The following is a 24740-nucleotide window of genomic DNA, read 5'->3' on the forward strand; positions in this document are numbered from 1 at the left end:
TAATGTGTGGCATTATTATCCTGTCCTATATTTATGTATTGCGTTCTGCTTAACAATATGTTAAATTTGTAATATCCAGGAGCTCAGGTGCATGTGTTTCCACTATGAGTTTATGTGCAAAGGTTTACAATATGAGCTCAGGTCATATGTTTCCAATATATTCATCCCCAATATTGCTAGGTTTACTGTAGTTGTATAGTTGCTAGGTATATGAATGTGTCTAACAAGAAGTTTTAGAAGGAATGAACCAGAATAGCAAACACGTGATAACAAATGCTGGTGATTGAACATATTATATCCTTGCTAGAATTTACAATTCATATAAGTGTATCTTGTAAGACTACAAAATGTAATTTGTGATATTAGTGGTTTTATACACTAATACCTGGCATGTAGATTTATATATAGAGTACATAGTTTTAGAGGGTACATTCAATATTTGAAGTGCAGGAAAAGTGACTATAAGGATGATAACGTTAGTCATGTGTCAATATTAGATAGAATGCATTGTGATGCAGCTTATTTTTGTAGCTATATAGTATTGTGTTGGGACTTGCCCAGTTGCGTACATGGATTATTTCTGACTACCTCAGGTGCTGACTGCCTTTTTACATATAGTATTGTGTGGGGACTTACCTAGCTGCATGTATAGACTATCTTTGGCTACCTGAGATGCTGACCACCTCTTTGCATATACTAGATATATTTGTGTGGCATATCTAGAGTATAGGATAACAGTAGCTATGAAATAAGATATACATATAGGATATAGCTGTAGAATAGTTATGATAAAGCTAGGTGTGTTATCCTAAGCAAAACTAAGGTAATGAGTATCTGGTGTAAATGAGTATATGTAACATAATATTTAAGGTGTTGTTAATAGGAAACAATGTATGTCCAGTATTAGTTTTATCTAAAATAAATTTTGCTGGGTTCATGATATTAGCAGATCCCAGTATTGGTGTAGTATTAGTGGGTACAAATAAGATTATATTAGGTGAGTGACTGGATAGAAATCATTTTGAAAAAGTTTACAAATCAATCCAATTAGAAAAGTCATATAGCAAATGATATTTATAAATGGAATTCATTTCTGAGTTAAATTTTTAGCTCTGAACTGCAGTGATGTAATGTTTGGATTTTACTTTTTGCTGCTATTCATGGCTGAAACTTTTTTTTTTAAAAAAGTAGCTGCATGAATCAGATTATCTCCTTATACCAGTGTTTCTCAACTCCAGTCCTCAAGGCGCCCCAACAGGTCATGTTTTCAGGTTTTCCATTATTTTTCACAGGTGATTTGATCAGTTTCACTGCCTTAGTAATTACTACAGCCCTTTCATCTGAGGGAAATCCTGAAAACATGACCTGTTGGGGCGCCTTGAGGACTGGAGTTGAGAAACACTGCCTTATACTATATGCTGTATTAAAGGAAAGCTATTAAAAAGTCTGTATGTCAAATTCTGCACAGAATATATTGAAATATGAACAGCTTTTCATGGAAAACGATAGATAGATAGATAGATAGATAGATAGATAGATAGATAGATAGATAGATAGATAGATAGATAGATAGATAGATAGATAGATACTGTTTTAAGCTGTAGAGATAAGAAACATGTTGATTCTGCATTTAGCATTATTTGTAGGTATAAAGTGAACTGTATTTTTGACATTACCTAAAGCTCCTAATCTGTTATATAAAAAGATGCTGAATAATAACAACTGCATAGTACTATGACAATTTTAATACAATTATCTGAGTGGCCTTTAATATGTGCAGAAAAACTATATAACATTTTTTACTGCATTTTCATAAGTTTATGCAGGGTGGATTTTTCTAATATTTATCTGTATTCTAAATGTATCATATGTAGCGTGTGTCTATTTATTGAATGCATGTAGAAACACTCTAAATATAGGTGAAATCCCCAGAGAAAATATTTCTGTAGTTGATCTTATTTATACTGCCAATAAGGTTCTATTTAAACAAATAAAACACATTATAGTTGTACTAACTGGATTGGAGATCCCCTGGATTTATGTCAAATAATTTTGTACATATACATGTATTTGTGAATTGTCACTCTCTTACATTTCTTTTCATTATTCTATTACATTTAACTTTACTTCGTACAAAAGTATTAACTTAGATTGTATAATCCTGTGTCCCTGCAGGTTTTATCTACTGTTATACAATGCTTTCACTCCACACTATATTTGTGATTTTAGGTAAGTTAATTTCAGATATATAATATATATATTTAGTACAGGTAAAGTTAAGAGATTCTGTTCTTCTCCTGGCCATATTATTTTTGCTACTAATCACTTGCAATGTATGTTATAAAAGTCATCTAAAATGCAAAGTTGACTGTTTAAGTTTGCCCCCTCCACCTTGCTGAACCACTGATCAAATGCCTAAAAATTACCTGTTAGGGGAAAAAAGTCAGCTAGTACGCACATTTTCCCCCAGTTTATGCAGCAGCACCTTAACAAGAGTGAGGTCATCCACCCTTTGACGAAATTTGGGGAATGTAAAGAACTACAAATCTCTCTGAGAAAGCTCTCCCAAGTGTCTTCTGATATTTAAAGTACTCAGCATTCCCCAGGATCACGTTACACGCAGGGATGTCAAGCTATTGGACCTCCAGCTGTTGCGGAACTACAAGCCCCATCATGCCTCTGCCTGTGGGAGTCTTGCTTGTAACTGTCAGACTTGCAATGCCTCATGGGTCTTATAGTTCCGAAACAGTTGGAGGGCCGCCAGTTTGACACCTGTGTGTTAGAGGATGATGACATCAACCCATTCAACATGGAAACTAAAAGAAAAAGGTGATTATAATACTTTTTTTTAGCCTAGTATTTCAGCAAGGGGAGTGGGGCAGACCTCAACAACGGACCTTGGGCTACATGAACTATGTGATTTTAAAGCTTGCATTGAACAAAAATGTATTTTGGTCTTGGATGGAGTGGGGAAGCGTTCACATTTCTGGGTTTTTTTTTTTTTTTTTTTTTTAGTACCTGTGACCCCTCTGGGGAGTGATTGTCTATTGAACAGGAGGGCCCACAGTAGAATAAAAACATTTTCAGACGGTCTAACTTTTCGCCACCATTCCCTACTCTCACCAAAACTAAATAAAACTGTTTTTGCTGGAGATATGCTTTAACATAAAAAAATGTATTGAAAACACTGGCTCTAAACATTATTGAACAAAAAATACCAAAATGCCGGTTAACTGAATTATGATATACTAATACTGCTTGTGGAAGTGACTGAATTGAAAAGCTGAAAATAAAAATCTCAAATGAACAGCTAAATGTGTGGTGCTTGGATCCTCTTGAACTGGGCCAGCAACTTGCAAAAATTGCTGTCCACTGTACAGAGAGTATGATCAATCTGGAGGGGTGTGCAAGTGGTAAAGCTTGGCTATTAGTGCCTGAAAATAATACAGGAAAGTACATCCATATGTTAATTTATTTATTATAAGTCAGTTAGGAAGAAGAAACCAGGGGGAAATTTGACAGCGCAGAAGAGAAAGGCGGTTATTATGACCTGAGATACGCAAAACATGGCTACCTTTACAGTCCTTACAAAGACCAACATGCTTAGGGAAGTATGTTTATTGTCACACTAAACCTGGGGAAAAAAATAGAACAAGAAAGGACATGAATGCTTCTCTGGGTGGTCACATGAAGAAAATTGAAGCAAATCTTTGAAGAATGTTGTCTTCTCTTCTCCCAAACTGCAACTGATCTTTACTACCACATTTAGAATGGCAGACCTTTCACCAATAGGCAACTAAACAGAATCGCTTCATGTTCAGGTGAAAGACTGATGAGGATAAGTATGGTTAAATAGATTCTTTTAAACTTTTAAAAACAAAATATTGGCCATCATCACAAATGTCTTGATAAAAACAAGACTCAACATTATCACTATGGATAGAGAAGCCTGATGAAGACATTTAAGAACAGTGGTGTATAACAAGTAAGAAGGTGGTGCTCTTAAGAAGGTTCCAGATTTAGAATTTGTGAGAAAGAATTATTGAATAATGTGAATGTTACAGTACAGTGAACACAAGGAGCAACATCCACATCAATGCCCATGGGAGGGAATCTAAAACATTCAGTTAAAGGAAGAGTATGGTCTATATTTCTGCCCAGTATACAAAGAAAAACTCTTCCTCAAGTTCCTATAAAGTGTAATATGACCTTCCCATGAATATTGTAATTGCTGATGAGACCTATTTGCCCTGTATTAATTTGAATTCAAGGCCAATGTGCTTAAATGGTGATAATCTTTTTACTTCTGTCAATGTGTACAGCTCTGGATGTTGTTGCCAAAACAGTAAATAACCAAAAAGTCTAGGTCAGATGAGTCTGCTCAAAAGCAATACATTCTGCACTGAGGATGCCAAACCAAGCTTCATAATACATTTCCTTTCTCACACCAAGGACTTGAATAATAAGATCTTTCAAGACAAATTGATTTACATAAGTAAACACTGTCTATGTTCCCCTTAAGAATAGCACTTTTTAGAAGATAAAGATCACACTGCTGTGTAGATGAATAGCAAATGATAATCTTGAGAAAAAACTGTATTTACTAATACATCTGTGACTGACCGCCATTCAGCAAACATCTGGAAATGAAGAATGTTTCCTTTTGGCATTAGCCCGCAAGAAGGCGTTTTGCTTTATTGGGATACTTAACAATTATGTGGCTTCTTGTGGAAAAAAAAGATGCCCCATAAATGGAAAAATATACAATAGCTACACACTATAGAAGATGTATATAATAAAGAGGATGTTTCCTGTGCTTAATGGCTCTGGTAGCCAAAAAAAAGAGGTTTTAGTAGATACGGTTATGTAACCAGAGGAAGTGTATATTAATATTTTAAAAATTGGCAATTATTTTTTTTTTCATATAAAACAAAGGGGACAATTGAAATTCAGTTACTAACAATTACAGCAATAGAAAACTGACATAAGGTTTATACAGTTGCAGGAAAAATGAAATACCTTAGAAAGTTTCTGCATTTCTTAAAAAAGTCAGAATAATTAATAAATGCAGTCTTATTTAAAAAAACAACACACATAATAAATTACAATAATATCATGGTTTAAAAAAAGGTATTGAACCTGGGGGGTGTTGGGATTTAGGTACTCTAGTTAATGAATTAGATGCTCCAGTCCAGTTTTAGGTTGGGTTTAAGCTCCTCTGTCACAAATAATAATTCAACTGTAGTCATTTGCTCTTCACAACAAAATTCTGTTGAAGCACAAAATGATCCAATCAAAAGAGATTCAGAAGAAAATGTTCTCAAGAATATTGTATTGGTTTAAGCTCATAAGATAGGGGTTGTAAAATTCTTTCTTTAAAAAAAAAAAAATTATTTATATTGGGAAGGAGGTCCACAGAGACCACAATATAACAATTCAATCAAGAAAACAGGAATATAGGTAACGGTACATGGTCATAAGTTACAAGGCATAGGCATATTGATACTATTTGCGTCACTTTACACGTTGGTATGAGCTTGTAAACGGAGGGGGTGTAAAATTATTTATAAAGGTCTGGTTATCTTATGAGGAAAACATGAATATGTGGTAAGCTTCACAGATCAGAGGTTGTCCAATGTAGGGGTCCTAAAGAACAGAAGTAATATCTGCTTTTGAATGCTCTCACTGGTCATCTGGACACTCATATTTGTAATCCATTTCTCTCTTCATAGTTTGATGGTTGTCATAATTTGGATTAGTACCGGGAAAACAAGTAATAAATGAAATAATGGATACATATAAAACACTGGAAAATGATGCTGCTATTGTAACATAAAACATACATATGAAAGATACATTTTTTATTATCGAGTGTGTAATGTTTAATTAAGCAAAACTTTCTCCTTTTACCAGGAATTGTTGTGCAATCAGCATCAGGAGATCCTGGGGCTGGAGAATGTGAGTGAGTCAAGTATATTACCCTTGTTTTCCAAAATGTTATTTTAATAGCCTATTATATAATAATGTGGAGATCTCAACCTTTGCCAAAATCCTAACTGAGCTTCTGTGCAGTATACAAATTAATATATGTGTATCCTTCTGGTATACAGCACTGTCAGATTAAAATCATCCTACCTAATCCTGGATATTCAACAAATAAGTGCATGTATATCAAGTGTAACATATACAAATCTAAAGGGATCTAAGGGAGGGAGGAGCGGCGGAGAAGTGTGGATACGTATCCAAAATATGCTTGGAGAGGAAAGCATTTACTGACCTTTTTTTAAAGTCACATGTGTCTGGTTAGTTCACTTAGTCATTGGCACATTGAGGTGGAATAGAAATTGGATTTAGCAACAAGATTGATCACAAATATTGTTACCACGGGTTATCAGTAATTGGACTGCACATTAGCACTATATTATGCACATTTATTTCAACATTGGTTGAATCTTTGATGGACACTTTTATTTGGTTGTGTTTATTGATGGACATATTAATTGGTTTACACTATTATCCGATTATGCACATTGCAATATGTGCATAGTAGATTGTGTTTTTGCTTATTAATTTTTCATTTTGTGTGATATATTGGTTGCATTTACATATGGACTTTTTTTGTACATATGACACTTAGCGATATACGTGCACTTATTTGTTGATGATAATGAAGCAGGAGGATTTTATCATATAGCACTGTTCACCAGGAGAATATTATAAATTACTGGAGATCAAACTCAAGGTGTACCTAGTAAAGACCAAAACATGTTTTTTCAATGCAGAACAGATAAAATTTAGCTCAATGTATCATTTCTATGTGCATTTGTTCTCATTCAATAAAAATTCCACATGCAGCATTTTTCTGTTTGCATTGCTCTCTCTCTCAGGATTTTGTAATGTGAAAGACTAAATCATTTAGGTGTCCGTTTATGAAACTGTGAACAGCAGCGATCCAGAGGATTGCCACTGATCACAGTTCATTAACGGTTTAAGAAACAGAGATGATGGGGGTAGAACATGTTCTCCGCCGATCATCTCAGCACCTCGAGAACCTGTCAATGACTAACACAGAAACGGCCAGTTGATGAAGCTGCGATCTCAGCACTTCACTGGTGATCTGTGTCAGAATTTATTCTCCCAGATTCACCATCTCAGAGGGGGTGAATTGGGGAGTGAAGCGAGAATCCCGGGGGAAGGAGGAAGATTATTGACTTCCTTCTTCCTCAATAAGACCCCCCAAGACAGTAAACATATCCCCCTGCCATGTTTATGTATATATATATATATATATATATATATATATATATATATATATATACACACACATATAATGTGTGTATGTATATAATCAGTGCTGTAATAACATTTCTGCAACCAGTATGCTATACTGCCTAGAGTGCACTCTATATACAGTATCTCACAAATGTGTGTACAACCCTCACATTTTTGTAAATATTTAATCATACCTTTTTATGTGACAACACTGAAAAAATGACACTTTGCTACAATATAAAGTAGTGAGTGTACATCTTGTATAACAGTGTAAATTTGCTGCCCCCTCAAAATAACTCAACACACAGCCATTAATCTCTAAACCACTGGCAACAAAAGTGTGTACACCCCTAAGTGAAAATGTCCAAATAGGGCCCAAAGTGTCAATATTTTGTGTGGCCACCATTGTTTTCCGGCACTGCCTTAACTCTCTTGGGCATGGAGTTCACCAGAGCTTCACAGGTTGTCACTGGAGTCCTCTTCCACTCCTCCGTGACAGCATCACAGAGCTGGTGGATGTTAGAGACCTTGCGCTCCTCCACCTTCTGTTTGAGGATGCCCCACAGATGCTCAATAGGGTTTAGGTCTGGAGACATGCTTAGCCAGTCCATCACCTTTACCCTCAGGTTCTTTAGCAAGGGAGTGATCATTTTGGAGGAGTGTTTGGGGTCGTTATCATTTTGGTATACTGCCTGCGGCCCAGTCTCTGAAAGGAGGCGATCATGCTCTGCTTCAGTATGTCACAGTACATGTTGACATTCATAGCATTCATAATTCCCTCAATAAACTGTAGCTCCCCAGTGCTGGCAGTACTCATGCAGCCCCAGACCATATATATATTGTGTAGGCTGACTGCTTACCGTATTTATCGGCATATAACACGTACTTTTTTCCCCTTAAAATCAGGGGAAAATCACGGGTGCGTGTTATACGCTGATCCCCTGCGATCCCCCGCTGACTGTGAGTGGAGCGATCGCCGGCCACCAATATACATAGATAGCCGAGTGTACTCGGCTAGGTTCGGCTAGCTCCGCTCACAGTCACGCCCAGTCCAGCCCTATGATGGACACAGGGACTGGGCGTGACTGTGAGCCTTGGCTATCTGTATGTGGGTGGCGCTCGGCTCCGCTCACAGTCACGCCCATCCCGGGTGGGACTACGAGTGGAGCCGAAAGTGGCTGAGAGCCACGGCAAGTCACGGCTCTGTGTATCTCAGCGCAGGTGGCTCCATTTTCAAACTGTAGTGACACTGACAAGTCACTGCAGTTTAACTGCGGTATGGGCAAGACTGCAAATGGACACTGACAAAGCTGCAGATGGGCACTGACAAAGCTGCAAGGCTGCAAATGGACACTGATAAGGCTGCAAATAACACCAAGGCTGCAAATGACACTGGACAAGCATGCAGATGGACGCTGTGCAAGGCTGCAGATGGACACTGATAAGGCTGCATTGATGGGCATTTAAATCTAAGTTTTTTTCCTTAAAACATTTTTTTCCTAAAATTCCCTCCTAAACTTGGGGTGCGTGTTATACGCCGTCGCGTGTTATACGTCGATAAATATGGTATATTAGTAATACAAGGTGGGTGGTCTCCTCTGAGAATGTCCGTGTACTCAGCAGTGGTAATTTATCGCTGCTTAATAAATGGACACCAGATTGTTTCAGTGAATTTCTGGTACTGTAATCTCCCTATGTCTCACACAATTACAGTATCAGGGGGCAATCTCCACTGTTCAAAGCGTTTGTAGATCGCTTCACTTTTCAAAAGGAGAAGCGATCTACACCGCTTCATAAACTGGCACTCAGAGGAGAACGATTTCCTCTGTGAATGCCGGAGAAAGTGGATATTTTCCACTGCTTCATAAATGGACACCATAGATAGAATCCAATATTGAACTGATGGTGGATATATCGGCACACTCTAATGCCCCGTACACACGGTCGGATTTTCCGACGGAAAATGTGTGATAGGACCTTGTTGTCAGAAATTCCGACCGTGTGTGGGCTCCATCGGACATTTTCCATCGGATTTTCCGACACACAAAGTTTGAGAGCAGGATATAAAATTTTCCGACAACAAAATCCGTTGTCAGAAATTCCAATCGTGTGTACACAAATCCGACGGACAAAGTGCCACGCATGCTCAGAATAAATAAAGAGATGAAAGCTATTGGCCACTGCCCCGTTTATAGTCCCGACGTACGTGTTTTACGTCACCGCGTTCAGAATGATCGGATTTTCCGACAACTTTGTGTGACCGTGTGTATGCTGGACAAGTTTGAGCCAACATCCGTCGGAAAAAATCCTAGGATTTTGTTGTTGGAATGTCCGAACAAAGTCCGACCGTGTGTATGGGGCATATGAAACATTTCAAACAACAAATACACGTTCCACATAGTCCTGTGTGAAAGACTGCTAGATAGATAAAAGTTAAACAAAAATTAGATCAAAAACAAAGGCTATTAGTCAAGCAAGTCTAGCTGCAATTCACCTCAAAGTTTAATGATTAATTCCAAGTATCTATCTGTGTCTGGCTAATATCAACAATATTGACAATGCCAGCTTCTGGAAACATATTAATAGAGATTAATATTGGCAGCTTGTTGCGTGAAAAGCAAAAGCTGTAACAGACATCCTCAGTCGTGAATGAATACAGTACATCTTGGCATTTTTAAGCATAGTTATATGTGTTTCATAGCCTGCAGATGTCAAAAAGCTTCAGTGGCTCTGGACTGTTAGGCAACAGAAAATGTAACTTTGCAGAATATGAGGTTTCCATGAAGATTTTTTAAAAGCAGATGTATTTTTTACAGTCACAATGATTCAACTGTGTAATAAAGATAAAAAGCATTTTTTTTCCAGCATACATGAAAACTCTTCTGAACTACTTACTTTAAAGGACACCTGTCATCTGAAACCACACATTACACCAATGTTTGATCCAACCAGGTCTAGATTTATAGAAGGATTACATAGACCTGAGTCTAGCACAGAAAAATATTTCCTTTTCTTATGTAATTCTTCTGTTACAAAGTTAATGCTGAATTCCAAGCAAACCACTAAATACACGGATGGAATACACATATGGGAGCTTTTATCTGTCAAAGCATTTGTATTACTGTTCATCCAATCCAGAGATATACACAGCTTATCCACACATTATAGCCCTTTCTGACAGGTCAGGAGAGTTTTTTTCTCCAGCTGGAAACAAAAAACAGCGCTTCTACCTCCTTAAGTAAACATCCACAGCTGAATGGCTCACGCATGGATTGAAGTCCGCTGAAGAACTGAGTAAAGGAAAGTTGCCAGCATCATGGTCAACTGCAGCAGGAAATCAGCTTTATTAAGACACCAATATATACAGCACAAACAGTCAACGCAGTTCCACCATAACGGTCTTACTCATGACTTCAAGAAGCGCATTGACTATTTGTGCTGTATACACCGATGTCTTAATAAAGTCGATGTCTTGCTGCACTTGACCGTGATGCTTTTTTCCCTGCTGTTCTCCAAACAAGGTCCATTTTTTTTTAGTAATGGCCACTTCCCCTTGCTAAAATCCCTTCACTAAATTGGGAAAAAACTGTGGTGGGAAAAAATTCCAATACTCGCCAATGTAGATGGCCTAGTTTAGTCTAGCTTAGCCTAGCTTACAAAATGCAGGGTTTGACATCACCATCATTTTGGTGAAATCAAGGGAAAGGCCAAGCAGCCCAAATCTTCGGAGATTATGCTACAATATAGTGCAGGACAGTGTTTCTGCAAGATTTGGGCAACTCAGCATTCCCAAGGATCTCACCAGAAGGATGGTGACATCATACTTGCCTGGGTGCTGTGTTCAGAAGAGGGGCTAAGGTAAGGATAATAGCTAGCATTTTCCCCTACAGGGTTTTTTTTTAGAGCAGTATGTTAGCTAGGGGGAGGTTGCCCTATTAAATATGGAGACCTTGCAATTTAAATGCAAGAACAGCTTTTAGTAACACTTACAGCTATTGTCCTCCCCCCCCCCCCCCCCCCCCCCCCCCGCCTGTGACTGGACAGCAAAAGGAGAAGCAACAGAGTTCACTCATCTGTCAGTAACTCCACAATCTCTTTCTATCAGCATGTTTGTTTTAAACACATTAGTGCTGCAGTGCAATTTACTGGCTTATTGTGATGTTTCTCCCTCTCCATTTGGGATTCGCCATACAGTGATTACAAAAGGCTGGCACAAAAGTCAAATTCAGATACTTGCACCTAAGAAGTATATTTAATTGTATTGCTACTCCCACAGGAGCCCTTTGGTAGATTAAGTTTACTGTTCTTTGCTCGACTTGGTGAACAACCTCAGCCCCTCTGACACACCAGGTTAAGCAAAGAGGATATTGCACTACTATTAGTAGCACAAGTATAAAAATCCTGCACACTACAGTTCAATATCAGGAAGCAAACAGCAGACTGGTTAAGAATAAAGAAATGCATTGTAATGTAGATGGCAATATGTAAATATAGGACCGAGTACAGTGTAAGTCAAACAAAATCCTCTATACAAAGGAGTTACTTTATTGTAGCAGTTTAGAAATAACTATCTATATAATAATAATATCTATAGTTAGATTAATCTATATCTGGGAATCTGCAAATCATCATTAAACAATGGCACAGATAGCATTAACGGCAACGGAAATCAGTGCTGTAATAACATTTCTGCTACCAGTATGCTATACTGCCTAGAGTGCACTCTACCTCTAGAGTGCACAGTATCTCACAAAAGTGAGTGCAACCCTCACATTTTTGTAAATATTTTATTATATCTTTTCATGTGACAACACTGAAGAAATTACACTTTGCTATAATTTAATGTAGTGAGTACACCCCTAAGTGAAAATGCCCAAATTGGGCCCAATTACCAATTTTCCCTCCCAGTGTCATGAGACTCATTAGTGTTACAAGGTCTCAGGTGTGAATGGGGAGCAGTTGTGTTAAATTTGGTGTTATCGCTCTCACTCTCTCATACTAGTCACTGGAAGTTCAACACGGCACCTCATGGCAAAAAACTCTCTGAGGATCTGAAAAAAATAATTGTTGCGCTACATAAAGATGGCCTAGGCTATAAGAAGAGCTGAGCTGCAGCACAGTGGCCTAGACCATACAGTGGTTTAACAGGACAGGTTCCACTCAGAACAGGCCTCGCCTTGGTCGACCAAAGTAGTTGAGTGCACATGCTCAGCATCAAAACCAGAGGTTGTCTTTGGGAAATAGATGTACGAGTGCTGTCAGCATTGCTGCAGAGGTTGAAGGGGTGGGGGGGTCAGCCTGTCAGTGATCAGACCATACACCGCAGGCATCAAATTGGTTTTCATGGCTGTCATCCAAGAAAGAAGCCTCTTCTAAAGATGATGTGTTGTCACATAAAAAGATATAATAAAATATTTACAAAAATATGTGAGATACTGGCAATGAGTATGCTAGAACCCAGACCTTACTGAAAAAGTACCCCTTTCAAAAGGCAGCAAGTGAAGCAAGCTAGGAGACAGTCCTTTGCTCTAATTCATCAGCCAGCTAGCATTAGGGCCCAGTCTTTATGGTGGTGAACATAAGTACAGTCCCAGTAAATTCTGCATGCAGTGGTAAAGGCTGCTAGTCAAACATTCAGACACTATGTGCTCAGTCTCTGCTAGCAGCAACAGGTTAATGGCAGTAGTGTTATCTCACCAAACCCAGCGACACAGCAGCTCCAGTCCTGCTGTTCAGATGTCAGTCTGCTTCTAATTTGCCTGGAGTGACTCTGGTCCTCAGCACCAGGGCTAACAGCTCTCCAGTTTCCCTCTTGACCACAGGCTTGTAGCAGGTTGATGCGTGCACACAGGAGCAATGATGTGCTAACCTTGGTCCCCTCACAGCAAAGAGAAAGTCCCTTGATTTTCAGCCTGGGAAATACAACTCTTTTTTCTCCTCATAATAGTCTCTCTTTGGGGATTGTAGTCCAACAGTCCGTAGACTTCCACAGTATGACTCCAACTTCCACAGTCCAATTCCTGTCCCTTGAGCTCATTCTGCTTTCCAGATCACCCAGCTGAATAGAGGTGGAATAGTGTAAACCCATTCAAGATGGTAATCCAAAGGGGCACAGAAAGCACTGCAGCACAGTGCCCTAACCAACACTCTCTGTCTAGCCAAGGACCTGGCTACACAATGATGTATTACATAGCTTTAATAAGCTTTAGTACATCTTGTGCATTTTAAATGTTGGCGGTAACCCTAATTCAGTTAATGTTGTACAGATGGTTTAGAGGGGTGAAGCATTCATGTGAGATGACCACCCCCTACCCTGCAACCATTATATCCCCATGCTGTAAAAGCACCTGGGCAGCAGGGGATCTTGAGCCTCTGTTAACTGGGAGTTTAAAAATTAGCATCCTGTAGTATTTAAATATTTGATGCCTAAACCCAGGGGGCTCAAGCTTGTAGGTGGGATTCTCTTCCAGTAATATCTTGTTCAAAGGGTAGTATTGCTAACATACTCTTGCAGCTTGAATGACGTTTTCAATGTTTTACTTGAATTTAGTAGGTAGAACAGGAGGACCAAGGAGGTGGAATTCACAAAACTCACACGGGGGGTCCTAAAGCTCCTTGGTTAGCAGAATTTCTTCTAGTGGACATAGCCCTACAAAACAAGTGGTTGAGTTGTTAGCAGCAAATATCTTCTTAGACCAACATGGCCTGCCTCAAAGTGAGGAGCAAGACCCTCCAGGCCAAGTTCAAACCCTGGGACTCCACAACCAGACACACAACCTGTTCAAACCAGGAACATAGCTCTCTCTAGAAAACTCCCATCCTCCTGCATGGAAAGGGCTGATAGGCTTCCTTTTCCTTAGGAAGGATGACTGACAAAGGTCTCAGAAGGGTGGACAACAAAAATAACACCCTCTTTCCAAAGGGGAAGGCTAACTGTGCCTTTATTTTCTGCACTGGGCAAACTTTACACCCAGATCACAAAGATGATGTGGAATGGCTAACCAAGTCTTCATCCTCCTCCTGAATCTCAGATGTAAAGTAACTTGAAGTCATCAGCAGCTGTTTAAGTAGCCTGTTCTGCCTCCTTCTCCACAGCTACTCCTGTCATTGCCCTTCCATCTGGCACAGAGTTGATGGCTGAGTCAAATGAGGACAGTATTGGCAACGTTATGCAAGAGGATGTACAGCAATTAATTGCATATGAGGTTGAGAAGGAGAGCAATGGGATCATAGAGAGAGATGAAACTAAGCAGGGAGAACCAATTGACACAGATGTTCCTGCAACAATAGGGATAAAAGTCTTTCAAGGAGAGCAGACTCTGCATGGAATTATAGACAGGGCACTGAAAACACAGCAGCAGGATGACAAGGAGGACCTTCTGGTGTCTCAGGAGTCCCTATATCCAGACACCATCCTTGTGAGGTCTCAGTAGGTGTAGGAGGACCATTAGGAGGAGGAGGAGGAGTATGTTTGGCATAGCAGAATTCAGGTGGAGGACATGGGCCAGCTTGCGGTGATGGGTTTCATCCCTCAAAAACACCTGGATTTGTACTTGGCTGGGAGAGCTTGTCAAGGGCAATTTCATCCTCATCAAACTTGAGGACTGGGGTTCCTCAGTCATTTTTAGCTTGTAGGCTCATTCATGCTCCAAAGCCTGTGAAACGGCCTTAGGATTTGTGGCATCAAGGAGAAAGACCATTACTGGTTGGCAACCCTCCTGGATCCTTGCTACAAGGAGAAAGTTGCAAAGCTCATACTGCATTCACAGAAGGAGCAAAAATGAAACACCTAGATGACATGCTGCAGAGTAACTGTTTCCAGTAGCTGGAAGTACACTGTCTTGCAGACAATGGGGCTTGGAGGCTGCTGTAGTTAAAAGAAGGAGAAGTGGTGAAGGTAGTTGGCTAAGTAAATAATTCAAAACATTTTTCTCTACCCAGCGCCCAGGGCTGTCTGTTATCAGCAGCTATTAGCTACAACTACTACATATGGCGACGATCAAGATGTTGACACCCTTCCAACAGACTACTCCCTTTTTTATTGGGTAACAAGGATGAACCACTATGCCAGAGCTTTCACATTATGTAGTCAAGCAGCTGGGCTACCTTGCTGCTGGCATCCTCTGTAAACATACATTTAGTACTGCAGAGGGCATTGTGACATAAAAAAGAGTCTGACTGTCACTAAACACAGTTGACCAGCTATCCTGGTCAAGGACTGTCACTAAACACAGTCCTGGATCAGAGACAACTACAAGTCCCCTGCTGCTAATGCTGCAGATTACATGTTTTGAGGGTCTTGCCACTGAGGGGTTTTCCTGTATAGCCTAAGCCACTCCTTCATCACTACAAGCTTGAAATAAATCCCAGCTCCTGCCATGATTGCCTTCTCCTGCCCCATGGCCACACCTTGCCATCAATAACATCTCATTCTTCCCCTGCTGACCTAGCACTGTTAACATCTACTGCCATCACTATAGGTCAGTCACCATTTTCACCTCATACTGTGTCATTTGCTGTTCATTGCATAGCTGTTTCACAGTTGCAAATAATTTACAATGTTTTGACCAGGTAACATCCTTAGCTCTGCGCTATTATTTCATAGTTTTAGCATTACTAGCACCTCAAATTAAATTTTTCGGAACTGTTTCACAGTTGTAAAGAATTATATTTTTTGTAAGTTTACAGTATATTTTCCCCACTAACACAACAAAATTATTTTTTCTACAGCTGTCTCAAAGTTGCAAGTTTACATTTTTGGGCAAGTAGCATTCTGTGTTCCGCAAGAATATCTTTGTTGCTTTATAGTGTGCTGTCACCAACAAAATTGAAAACAAAATTTTTATGCAATGGACTCCCAAATATAAACATTGTTAAATATTTTTTGTCTTTGGTTAACTACTATTTTGACCATTAATGTTTGCATTTCATTATGATGCATTGCTAATAAAAATGGACAACTTTTAGGCATCGAACTCCCAAAGATAAACATTTTTAAATATTTTTTTTCTGGGTTCTACTTTGACCATTAATGCTTGCATTTCATTATGGTGCACTGTTAATAAAAAATGGACAATGGTTCATGTTTCTCATGGAAACTTGCTTGGCTTTTGATGCAGGCTATATCATGCTGTTTGTATGAATCATCTGACCCTGCTAAAGTACACTGCCACAATCAGAATTATTTTGGATACATCATACATGATCTTTTCAGTAGTGAGGCCCAACAGTGATTCTTTAAATAGAAACCTCACGTTCTCAATTCTTAACTCTGAAAACGTGACAAAAAAAGTATACTTTACATTTCGGCAGCTAATTTTTTTACATATTTTGTCACAGGAGAGATGCAGTTTTTATTTTTTAAATAAATATGGAGTCTGCCTGCTCTCACCCTTAAATTGCATCCTATGGAAAATACTTAGATTTTGAGCAGCTGATATGTACAATTTATAAATTATGCATCTGAAAAAATAACAGTACAATGGGCTGAAACTCTCTACTTCCAAAATGTTATGTAAATAGATGATATTTTGTGCATTAAATATTTAAATCTTTTTATCTCTAAAAGTATATTACTTTGTAATTTTTGGATGTATTAGGAATACTCTCTCCTATTAAAAAAAGAAGAGATTCAGCGCAGCACATCAGTATCATTATAATATAGTGTTTTAGAAAAATAACATTTCCATTACTTATTTCTGGCTGAAATATGACTTCTCCCTGCTTCTGAAATTTCCTTTACTAAAAAAGATGTGATTCCATGCATTGCATCTTTTCAATTTCTTTATAATAATTTAGGAACTAAATGTTAATTTCATATATTTTTGCAACTGCCTGCCTCCCAAAGTGCAACCTATTAAACAGTATGAGATTCTGTGCCTCAAATGTGTACAATGTTTATAGAGTGTTTGTAAAGTTTCACCTAATATTTCTGGGTGAAATATGCCTACTCTCTGCCTCCAAAACCCCTTCACATCCTGCCTCTAAACCCTAACACATTCTGCCTCCAAACCCCATCAGGTCCTAAAGAATATAATTCAGTCCAAAATATAATGCAATTTAAATTATAAAAGGCTTTTGCAAACAATACATTCTCATTGAGATTTATTCCCCTGAGGATGTCTACGTGGACAAAATGCGTAGGGGCAGGGCTTTGGCGATGATGCTATCGCACACGCATGCCGAACTGAGCGGCATGCTGAGTTGTTGATTGCATGCCATCTTAGCATATTTCCTTTGTGAGTACATTTCTTTTAATAAATGCTGGTTTATTGTTGTTTACTGTAATACACTATGGTCTTTCCTTCTTTCTTCTGTGACATACTGGGACTTGTGCCAAGGATGTGTTTTGGCATAAACCTAAACCAAGTTTACAGCATTCACCATCAGAGGATGCAGAGGAGTTGAGGAGCTGGCTGTTCTTGTTGCATTGTGACCGGATGATTGTTGGGCTGTGTGCCATATTTAGGCTCTGTTTGCATCTATGTGTTGGTGAAGGAGCATGGGAATTACAACAAGGATTGCACCTGTAGTTCACTTATCACAGGACTGTATAAGCAGGGCTTTTTTTCAGCAGGAACTAGGGGGAACTCAGTTCCACCACCTCTGGCTCAGGTCTTCTGCTCCCTGCTCACCACTATCACTTGGTAACACTGAAGTCCAGCTTCTGCGTTTACAAGTGATAGCTTATCTCCCAGTAGCTCCCACAGGTCAGATCTCCTGCGCAGATCACACTAAGTGCCAGACAGGGACAAGGGAGATACAGAACAGGTGCCCAGGGTTCAATGCAGTCATGGGCAGGAGAGGGTGCGTGGTAGGCCGCACCCTCTGTGGTCTCCATTTTTTCCCTGGTGACCAGTTGTTGATGCTCCTACTGCATATCCCTTGCAAGTGACTGTAGTATAGTAAAGTATGCTTGGAGGTACTACAGCCAGATAGGTGTTTCAGCTTAATATTGCAACAAAGGTAAGATATATGACAGATGGTGGAGCTTTTAGGGAGGGGGGAGAAAATGGGGGCAGTGGAGGGGGGGGGTTGTATGCAGAGGGAAGAGCTACTTTTTGATGCCATTTGGCAGGTATGTGAGTGTGGTGGCTTGGTTGAGTTCCTGCACTTATTCTCTGAGAATAAAGCCCTGTGTATAAGATAATATGTTTTTTTAACAATAGTTATCCATATTTATGACTTAAAAAAGCTGACTGCCTCAAATGTGCTTTCTATGAAAAAGAATTATATTATGTTCTGCAAATATGTGTAATTTGTAAAACCTTTGTCTGAAATAAGGAAGTTTCAGGCAAAATTTCTGACTAAAAGAGGCCTGATTTATGCCCCAGATTTATTCTCCCACTACTAAGGATGAGATCCTCTGGGGCAAATCTTGCTCTTTCCTTCACAAAAGGGGGCCTGCTTGAAAAAGATTACAAGCTTTTCTTCAGTATTTATTCAGTCTGTGAAAAAAGGAAGCCATTTTTTTTGCTTGCAGATGCAATGTGCTAACTCTGAGCCTCAGAAATTGCTGCTTATTCCAATGAAGGCTTGAAAAGTGTAGTGCAATTCTGTTCAATGTTTATGTTTTCATCTGTACATGAAAAAAAATACTTTTTCGATCAAGATGCAATATGCACGCTAAAGAAACTGCAGCCTGCCAATACAGGCTTGATATCTGTAGTGCCTAAATCCCTATGAAAATACATACAAATATATAATATTCATATAATGTATAATAATTTCTATGAAGGTTCGTACACACTTATAAAAATTGATGTTATATATAAAGATAATCAACTGATAAAATCTTCCTCAATCCAGCAAAAACATCAAGGGCAAATGGCCAAAAATCTCCACCAAGCTTTATAAAGCACAGCAAACAGTGTAAAAGTAGAAGTGCAGCACTATAGCATAATAAATAACAATATAAGTGCACAACAATATGCATAAAAGTTAACATCAACTAGTTCCAATAACATACAGTATATAAAAAAATCCTCAGTCCAAGGTGTTATTTAAAAATCCACTGATAATATTCACAAATGAGAATAAAAAATAACATCTTAACACTTAAGTCTGTGATCGCAATCTAAAAGGTGATGTACAGTGCACCCCAGGCAAAAGTGCAATACAGCTCCTTACCAGAAATTGTTGACTTCTTTATTACAGATGGCCATACAGCGTCTAGGGGGTTAAGGTCTCCCCCTGACTTGTCAGCTTCCCCCCGTCAAAGCCAATATAAAATGTACCATTCAAGGTCACTCAAAGATAAAATATGAAGGACACTCTCATAGTGCAAAACTGTATATCAGATGTTTATTAAACACTAAAAAAATTGCACACTCACATGATCATAGGGCAAAAACGGCTTCACAAGTGGCGTCCTATAGACTTACACAAACTAGGTCCTGACCATCCAATGAGGTCTGCGTGTATGATAACGTCACCGTCATAGGCCCCACCCTACACGTTTCATCATAGATGACGTTGTCTTGGGAACGACTCCCTATTCCAGGTGTATATAGAGATCCACTCTATTCCTCTGTGTTTGACACACAAGCCAATCATTCCCTTTATGGTGGCACACTCACATTGCTACACTGATCACCTAAGATGGTCAGATACGGTATGCCAAAAATAAGATTGTTATAATAATTTGTAATAATTATTTGGGTTTTGTTTTATTTTGGTTTGGTTATCAGCCGCTAGGAGATGCTTGATGTGCACTTTACAGCCACTAGGTGTAACTTCCTCCTGTTGATCTGGTCATTGAGTCACTATGCTATTGATGTGTTATTATTATTTGAAGGCTTATAGAGAGTATCTATTAGATAGAGGCGTCATGAAGTTCTGCCACTCCTGATGAAGCTTATGAACAAAACATTTTGGGTGAAATGAGAACTCAGTGACGTCACTAGGCATACACATATGACCAGGAAGTAGAGCAGTTCTCATATTTTCTAAGGTGGAATATTTTGAGTGCGGAGAGACAGCACTGGCATATGTGAGTGGATTTTACTTTGTTTTTAATGTTTTTTAATACACACATGTTATGCAATATTTTCCCCCTCTCTTCCATGATTAATTACCTGATGGAGTTGTTATTTGGGTGTTTCTGAGAATCCATTACTGCCTTGCTGCCTTCACGATTGGTTGGAGGATCTTATTTCAGCATGCCATATTTGACCATCTTATTTATTTTTTTTTTTTTTAAATCAGAAAATAAACTTTTATTTTTGACTTTCACGGTACATAACATATGACAGTTGATGTTCAGTAATAAGATAGCAATATGGAACGTACATCTTTTAGTGATATATTGTCAAATGGTACAGGATATCCATGACTTTAGAAATGCATTTTATTAGTACAGTGTCATTTAATACATTTTTATAAAGGAAATAGAAGCAAAATAAAAAGAAAAATTACAAACTTTTACTTAAACTTCCTCAGAACCTTGAGGGTATGAGGTATCTAAACACAAAAGTTGCCTCGACCCACCATTGTTTTCTGCATCCCTTGAAATTATGCTTTTTGTCAGGTATTGGCCGACCTCAGCTCAGGTGCAGTTAGTGCATTACATTTGCAGTAGCCTGTCTTTAATCAGCTGATGTGGTACCAGACCCGGGACATCTAACCAAGCCTGCCATAATGAATAGAACTTACGTGGAACATTTCTGTGTTGGTAAGTTAGTTTCTCCCTGATTAGTAATTTGTAGACCCGATCCACCCATTGTTTTCTAGTGGGTACTCTGGAAGTGATCCATAGTTGAGCGATTAGTTTACGTGCAACATATAATAATCGTAGGACCGCCGTATGGGCTGAAGGGGTTAAAGCCTCCTCGTCCAGTGCTCCCAATAGACATACAACTGGTTCTTGTGGAATATTTATCATGTAAACCTGTGATATTACATCTAGAACTTCCTTCCAGTAGCGGAAAAGTTTGGGGCATCTCCATATCATATGGATTAGGTTCCCATGAGCACCTTCACATTTCGGACAGAGTGGGGTGTCTCTGATGACCATCTTATTTTTTAAGTGGTCAATGTAGTAAGGCGACCACCATTCACAGAGGAATAGAGTGGATTTCTATATACACCAGGAATAGAGTAGAATCCACGATACACCAGTGGCGAGGACTGTTTGCTGCACTTTATAAAACTTTGATGGACATTTTCAAGTTATACTATGTGACTTGTTTTGACATAGGCAATCTGTATAAAGTAGATAGTGTTAGAGTTTTTTTCAAAGTATTTTTACTTTACAATAGATTTTAGCTATATTGTCCACGCTGCTTCCGGCATTCAATTATGGTCTAGCACTACTACACCAAACATTCATTGTCTTTGAAAAAGAAACAAATAATCCCCCATTCTTTTGGAAAGCAGCCATATGTGTTACTGCTGTATGCTGTATGCAAGCCAATAAATAATGTAACATTTTTACAAATGCAATTTATGTGATGCCACAATACTGTTTTGTTGATGATTATATCTGAGAATAATATTGTTCTGTGAGATCACATACAGCTAAAAAGCAACCCTTAAGCATGTAAATTGAAAAAGTTTGTATTTTCAATGTTGCCCTTTAAGCTACCTAAAAAGACCCTCTTCCAGTTGTGTCTCTAAAAAATCTACCCAATGGGACACAGGACAGAAGTTTTTTCCCCAATTTTGTAAATACTTTATTTAGATAAGGCATACAGTGATACAGAGACCTCAACAACATTGTACATACTGTGGTTCACCTCCACGAGCTGGACAACGTGCACAAACATCACAATAAAGCAGGTGATATAAACATACTCGCAGACTAGACATAGGGCTTCGGGGTCGAGGAAGTATCCGCATCCCGCACAGTTTGTGATGGTTTACACCAAATTATTCAAGATGAATAGAGAGGTGAATATGACCCTAGGGCCAAACAGCAAAGAAAAGCCAGAGAAGAAAAGGATAAAGAAGGGGGGGAAGAAGGGGGAGAAAAAAAAGGGGGGGGGAAGGGGGCGGGGACCATCTTTCAGTCCCTCCATCAATGTCCGGGGAGCCATCTCATGTGTCTCCATCCCCAAGGGAGTTAGATCATCAGCTCTGCATGCTCCTCCAAATAAACAAACTTGTGCCAATAAAATAATTTCTTAAGGAACTTCTCTCTGAGGCCCCAAACTGTGGCCACCAAGTCCTCCATTTCATTGATTTTGGCTACTCTTTTCAACTAAACGGCCACCGCCGGCAGCTGTGTCCCCTTCCAAAACAAGGGGATGCAACTTTTCGCTGCTGTGAGCAGGAGAAGTAGGATGGATCTCATACAGATCTTGCTCGGAATCTCATGGTGGTGTAAGAGGAAGAACGCGGGGGTCCAAGGCAATTCCCGACCAGTACACTTCTGCACAATGCGGTGAACCTTGGTCCAATAGGGGAGCATGAGACGGCAGGACCAGAAGACGTGGAGGAGAGAGCCTGGTTCCTCCCTACATCTCCAGCACAAATCAGAGCTCTGAGTGAACATCTTATGGATACTCACTGGTGTATAGTACCACCGGGTCAGCACCTTAAACCCTGCCTCCTGGTGATTAACACACACAGAGGTTTTATATGAGAAGAAAAGAAGTCTCTCCACTTGCTGCTCAGTGAATTGAAGTCCCAAATCTTGTTCCCACTTGGAAATATAGGGGTGTCTGAACTCCTTGGGAGGCGATATGAGCAATTGATAAGTCAACGAGACTGTATGGCGCTAGGGGGACTGTTCCAGGCATAATTATTCGAAGGTAGTCAGGATCCTTCCGAAGGGCGCTGGGGGGGTTGCGACCCTATTAAGTGAGCTAGCTGGAGTTTTTGCCAAAAGGACAGACCTGCCAAGGACAAATCATTCATGATGTTTTTCCTGGACATCCATTGTCCGTTGAGGGTGAAGTGACAGGTCTGAGATCTTCTGATCCCTTTTAGATCCTAGAATCTGGGGTCGCTGAGTCCTGGACTGAAGGCCGGATTCCCAACAACAGGGGTGAGTGGCGAGGGGGTGGACGTGACTGAAAAATCGTGAAATGCTTTTTGGGCGATCTTCCATGTCTCTTCCACAGTGGGGTGAGCTAGGGCCCGGCTTAGCAGACTCGACTGGCACCAAGACACCGAATCCAGCTGTGCTCCAGTCAAGAGCCGTTTTACTTGAACCCACTGTTTAAGCAGACCATGGCGACACACGTCTAGGATTCATGTCAGGTGACAAGCCATGTGATAAAGATTAATGTCTGGCAAGGCCATTCCGCCCAACAGTTTTGGCAATCACAATATCGACTGGGCAAGCCATGGGGGTTTCTGGGACCACAGGAACATGACAAAAGCTCAGTTCACCGCCCTAAGAAAAAAACTCGGGATCCGGACAGGGAGGGCCTGTAGATGATATAACAAACGAGGCATGATGTTCATTTTTACTATGCTACATTGTCCGAACCAGGAGAACATACCCTGCTGGCAAGACTGTAGGTCTTTTTTGATGGCTGTCAAAAGGGGGGGAAAACCGAGGGGGAAAACGTCCTCCGTCCTACTGAGCAAAAGAATGCCCAGGTATTTGATGTAGGCCCCTGCCCATTTGAAAGGGAAATCTGCCCAGAGTAGCGTATCTAGAAAGGCTGGCATGGAGATGTTCAGCGCCTCTGATTTCTAGTAGTTAATCTTGAAAAAGGATAGTGCCCCATACCAGCAGGTTTGGAATGGATACCAGGGGATTGGTTACAAAGAATAAAAGGTCTTTAGCAAATGCCACAATTTTTGGGGACAGCGTATCGTCCAAGCAAAGGCCCGAGATATCAGGGTTGTCCTTAACGTACGAAGAAAGGGTTCAAGGATCAGGATAAATATCAGGGGGGACAGGGGACTTCCCTGTCTCCTCCCATTTGCTATCCCAAAGGGAGAAGAGAGGTGGCCATTTACCTTTACTTGGGCTGACGGGCGAGAGTAGATGACTTGTATCCAATTCATCATCAGATGACCTAACCCCACATGTCGAAGGGTCTCTCAAGAGGGGCCAGTGCACCCTATTGAATGCCTTTTCGGCGTCGGTCGAGAGGAGTAACATAGGGGTCCCCCATGTCCAAGCTGCATGGATCAGGTTAATCGCCTTCGTAGTGTCACGCGCCGCCCTCGACTGTACAAAACCCACCTGGTCCGAGTGGACCAGTTGCAGGATCAACTCCATTAAGCGCATTGAGAGGACTTTGGTGAAGATTTTTAGATCCACATTGAGGAGGGATATCGGCCGGTAGTTTTGGCACTGGAGAGGGTCTTTGCCCTCTTTAGGGATCACCGTAATGAAAGCCCGCAAAGTGTCCACAGGGGGGAGCACTCCCTGCCCAGTGTCATTATATGCAGCTAGAAAATGTGGAATCAAAAGATCCCCAAAAGTCTTGTAATATAAGAGGGAGCATCCATCTAGGCTCAGGCCTTACCGTTTTGCATTTGGGCTATCGCCAGGGTCACCTCGTCCC

At 39.9% G+C, this 24740-nt stretch overlaps 1 protein-coding gene across 1 annotated transcript in view; it reads left to right on the plus strand.

The window, feature by feature from the left end:
- Positions 1–24740, plus strand: part of COCH (cochlin) — a 123677-nt gene that overhangs the window by 287 nt on the left and 98650 nt on the right. The window contains exons 2-3 of the mRNA XM_073610026.1: positions 2176–2229; positions 5914–5958. Coding sequence (XP_073466127.1) covers positions 2196–2229; positions 5914–5958 — 79 coding nt within the window. The 5' untranslated portion in view covers positions 2176–2195. The remainder of the gene's footprint in view (positions 1–2175; positions 2230–5913; positions 5959–24740) is intronic.

This window comes from Aquarana catesbeiana, linkage group LG13 (genome assembly GCF_042186555.1).
Source record: "Aquarana catesbeiana isolate 2022-GZ linkage group LG13, ASM4218655v1, whole genome shotgun sequence".
In the NCBI taxonomy this organism is placed as follows: domain Eukaryota; kingdom Metazoa; phylum Chordata; class Amphibia; order Anura; family Ranidae; genus Aquarana; species Aquarana catesbeiana.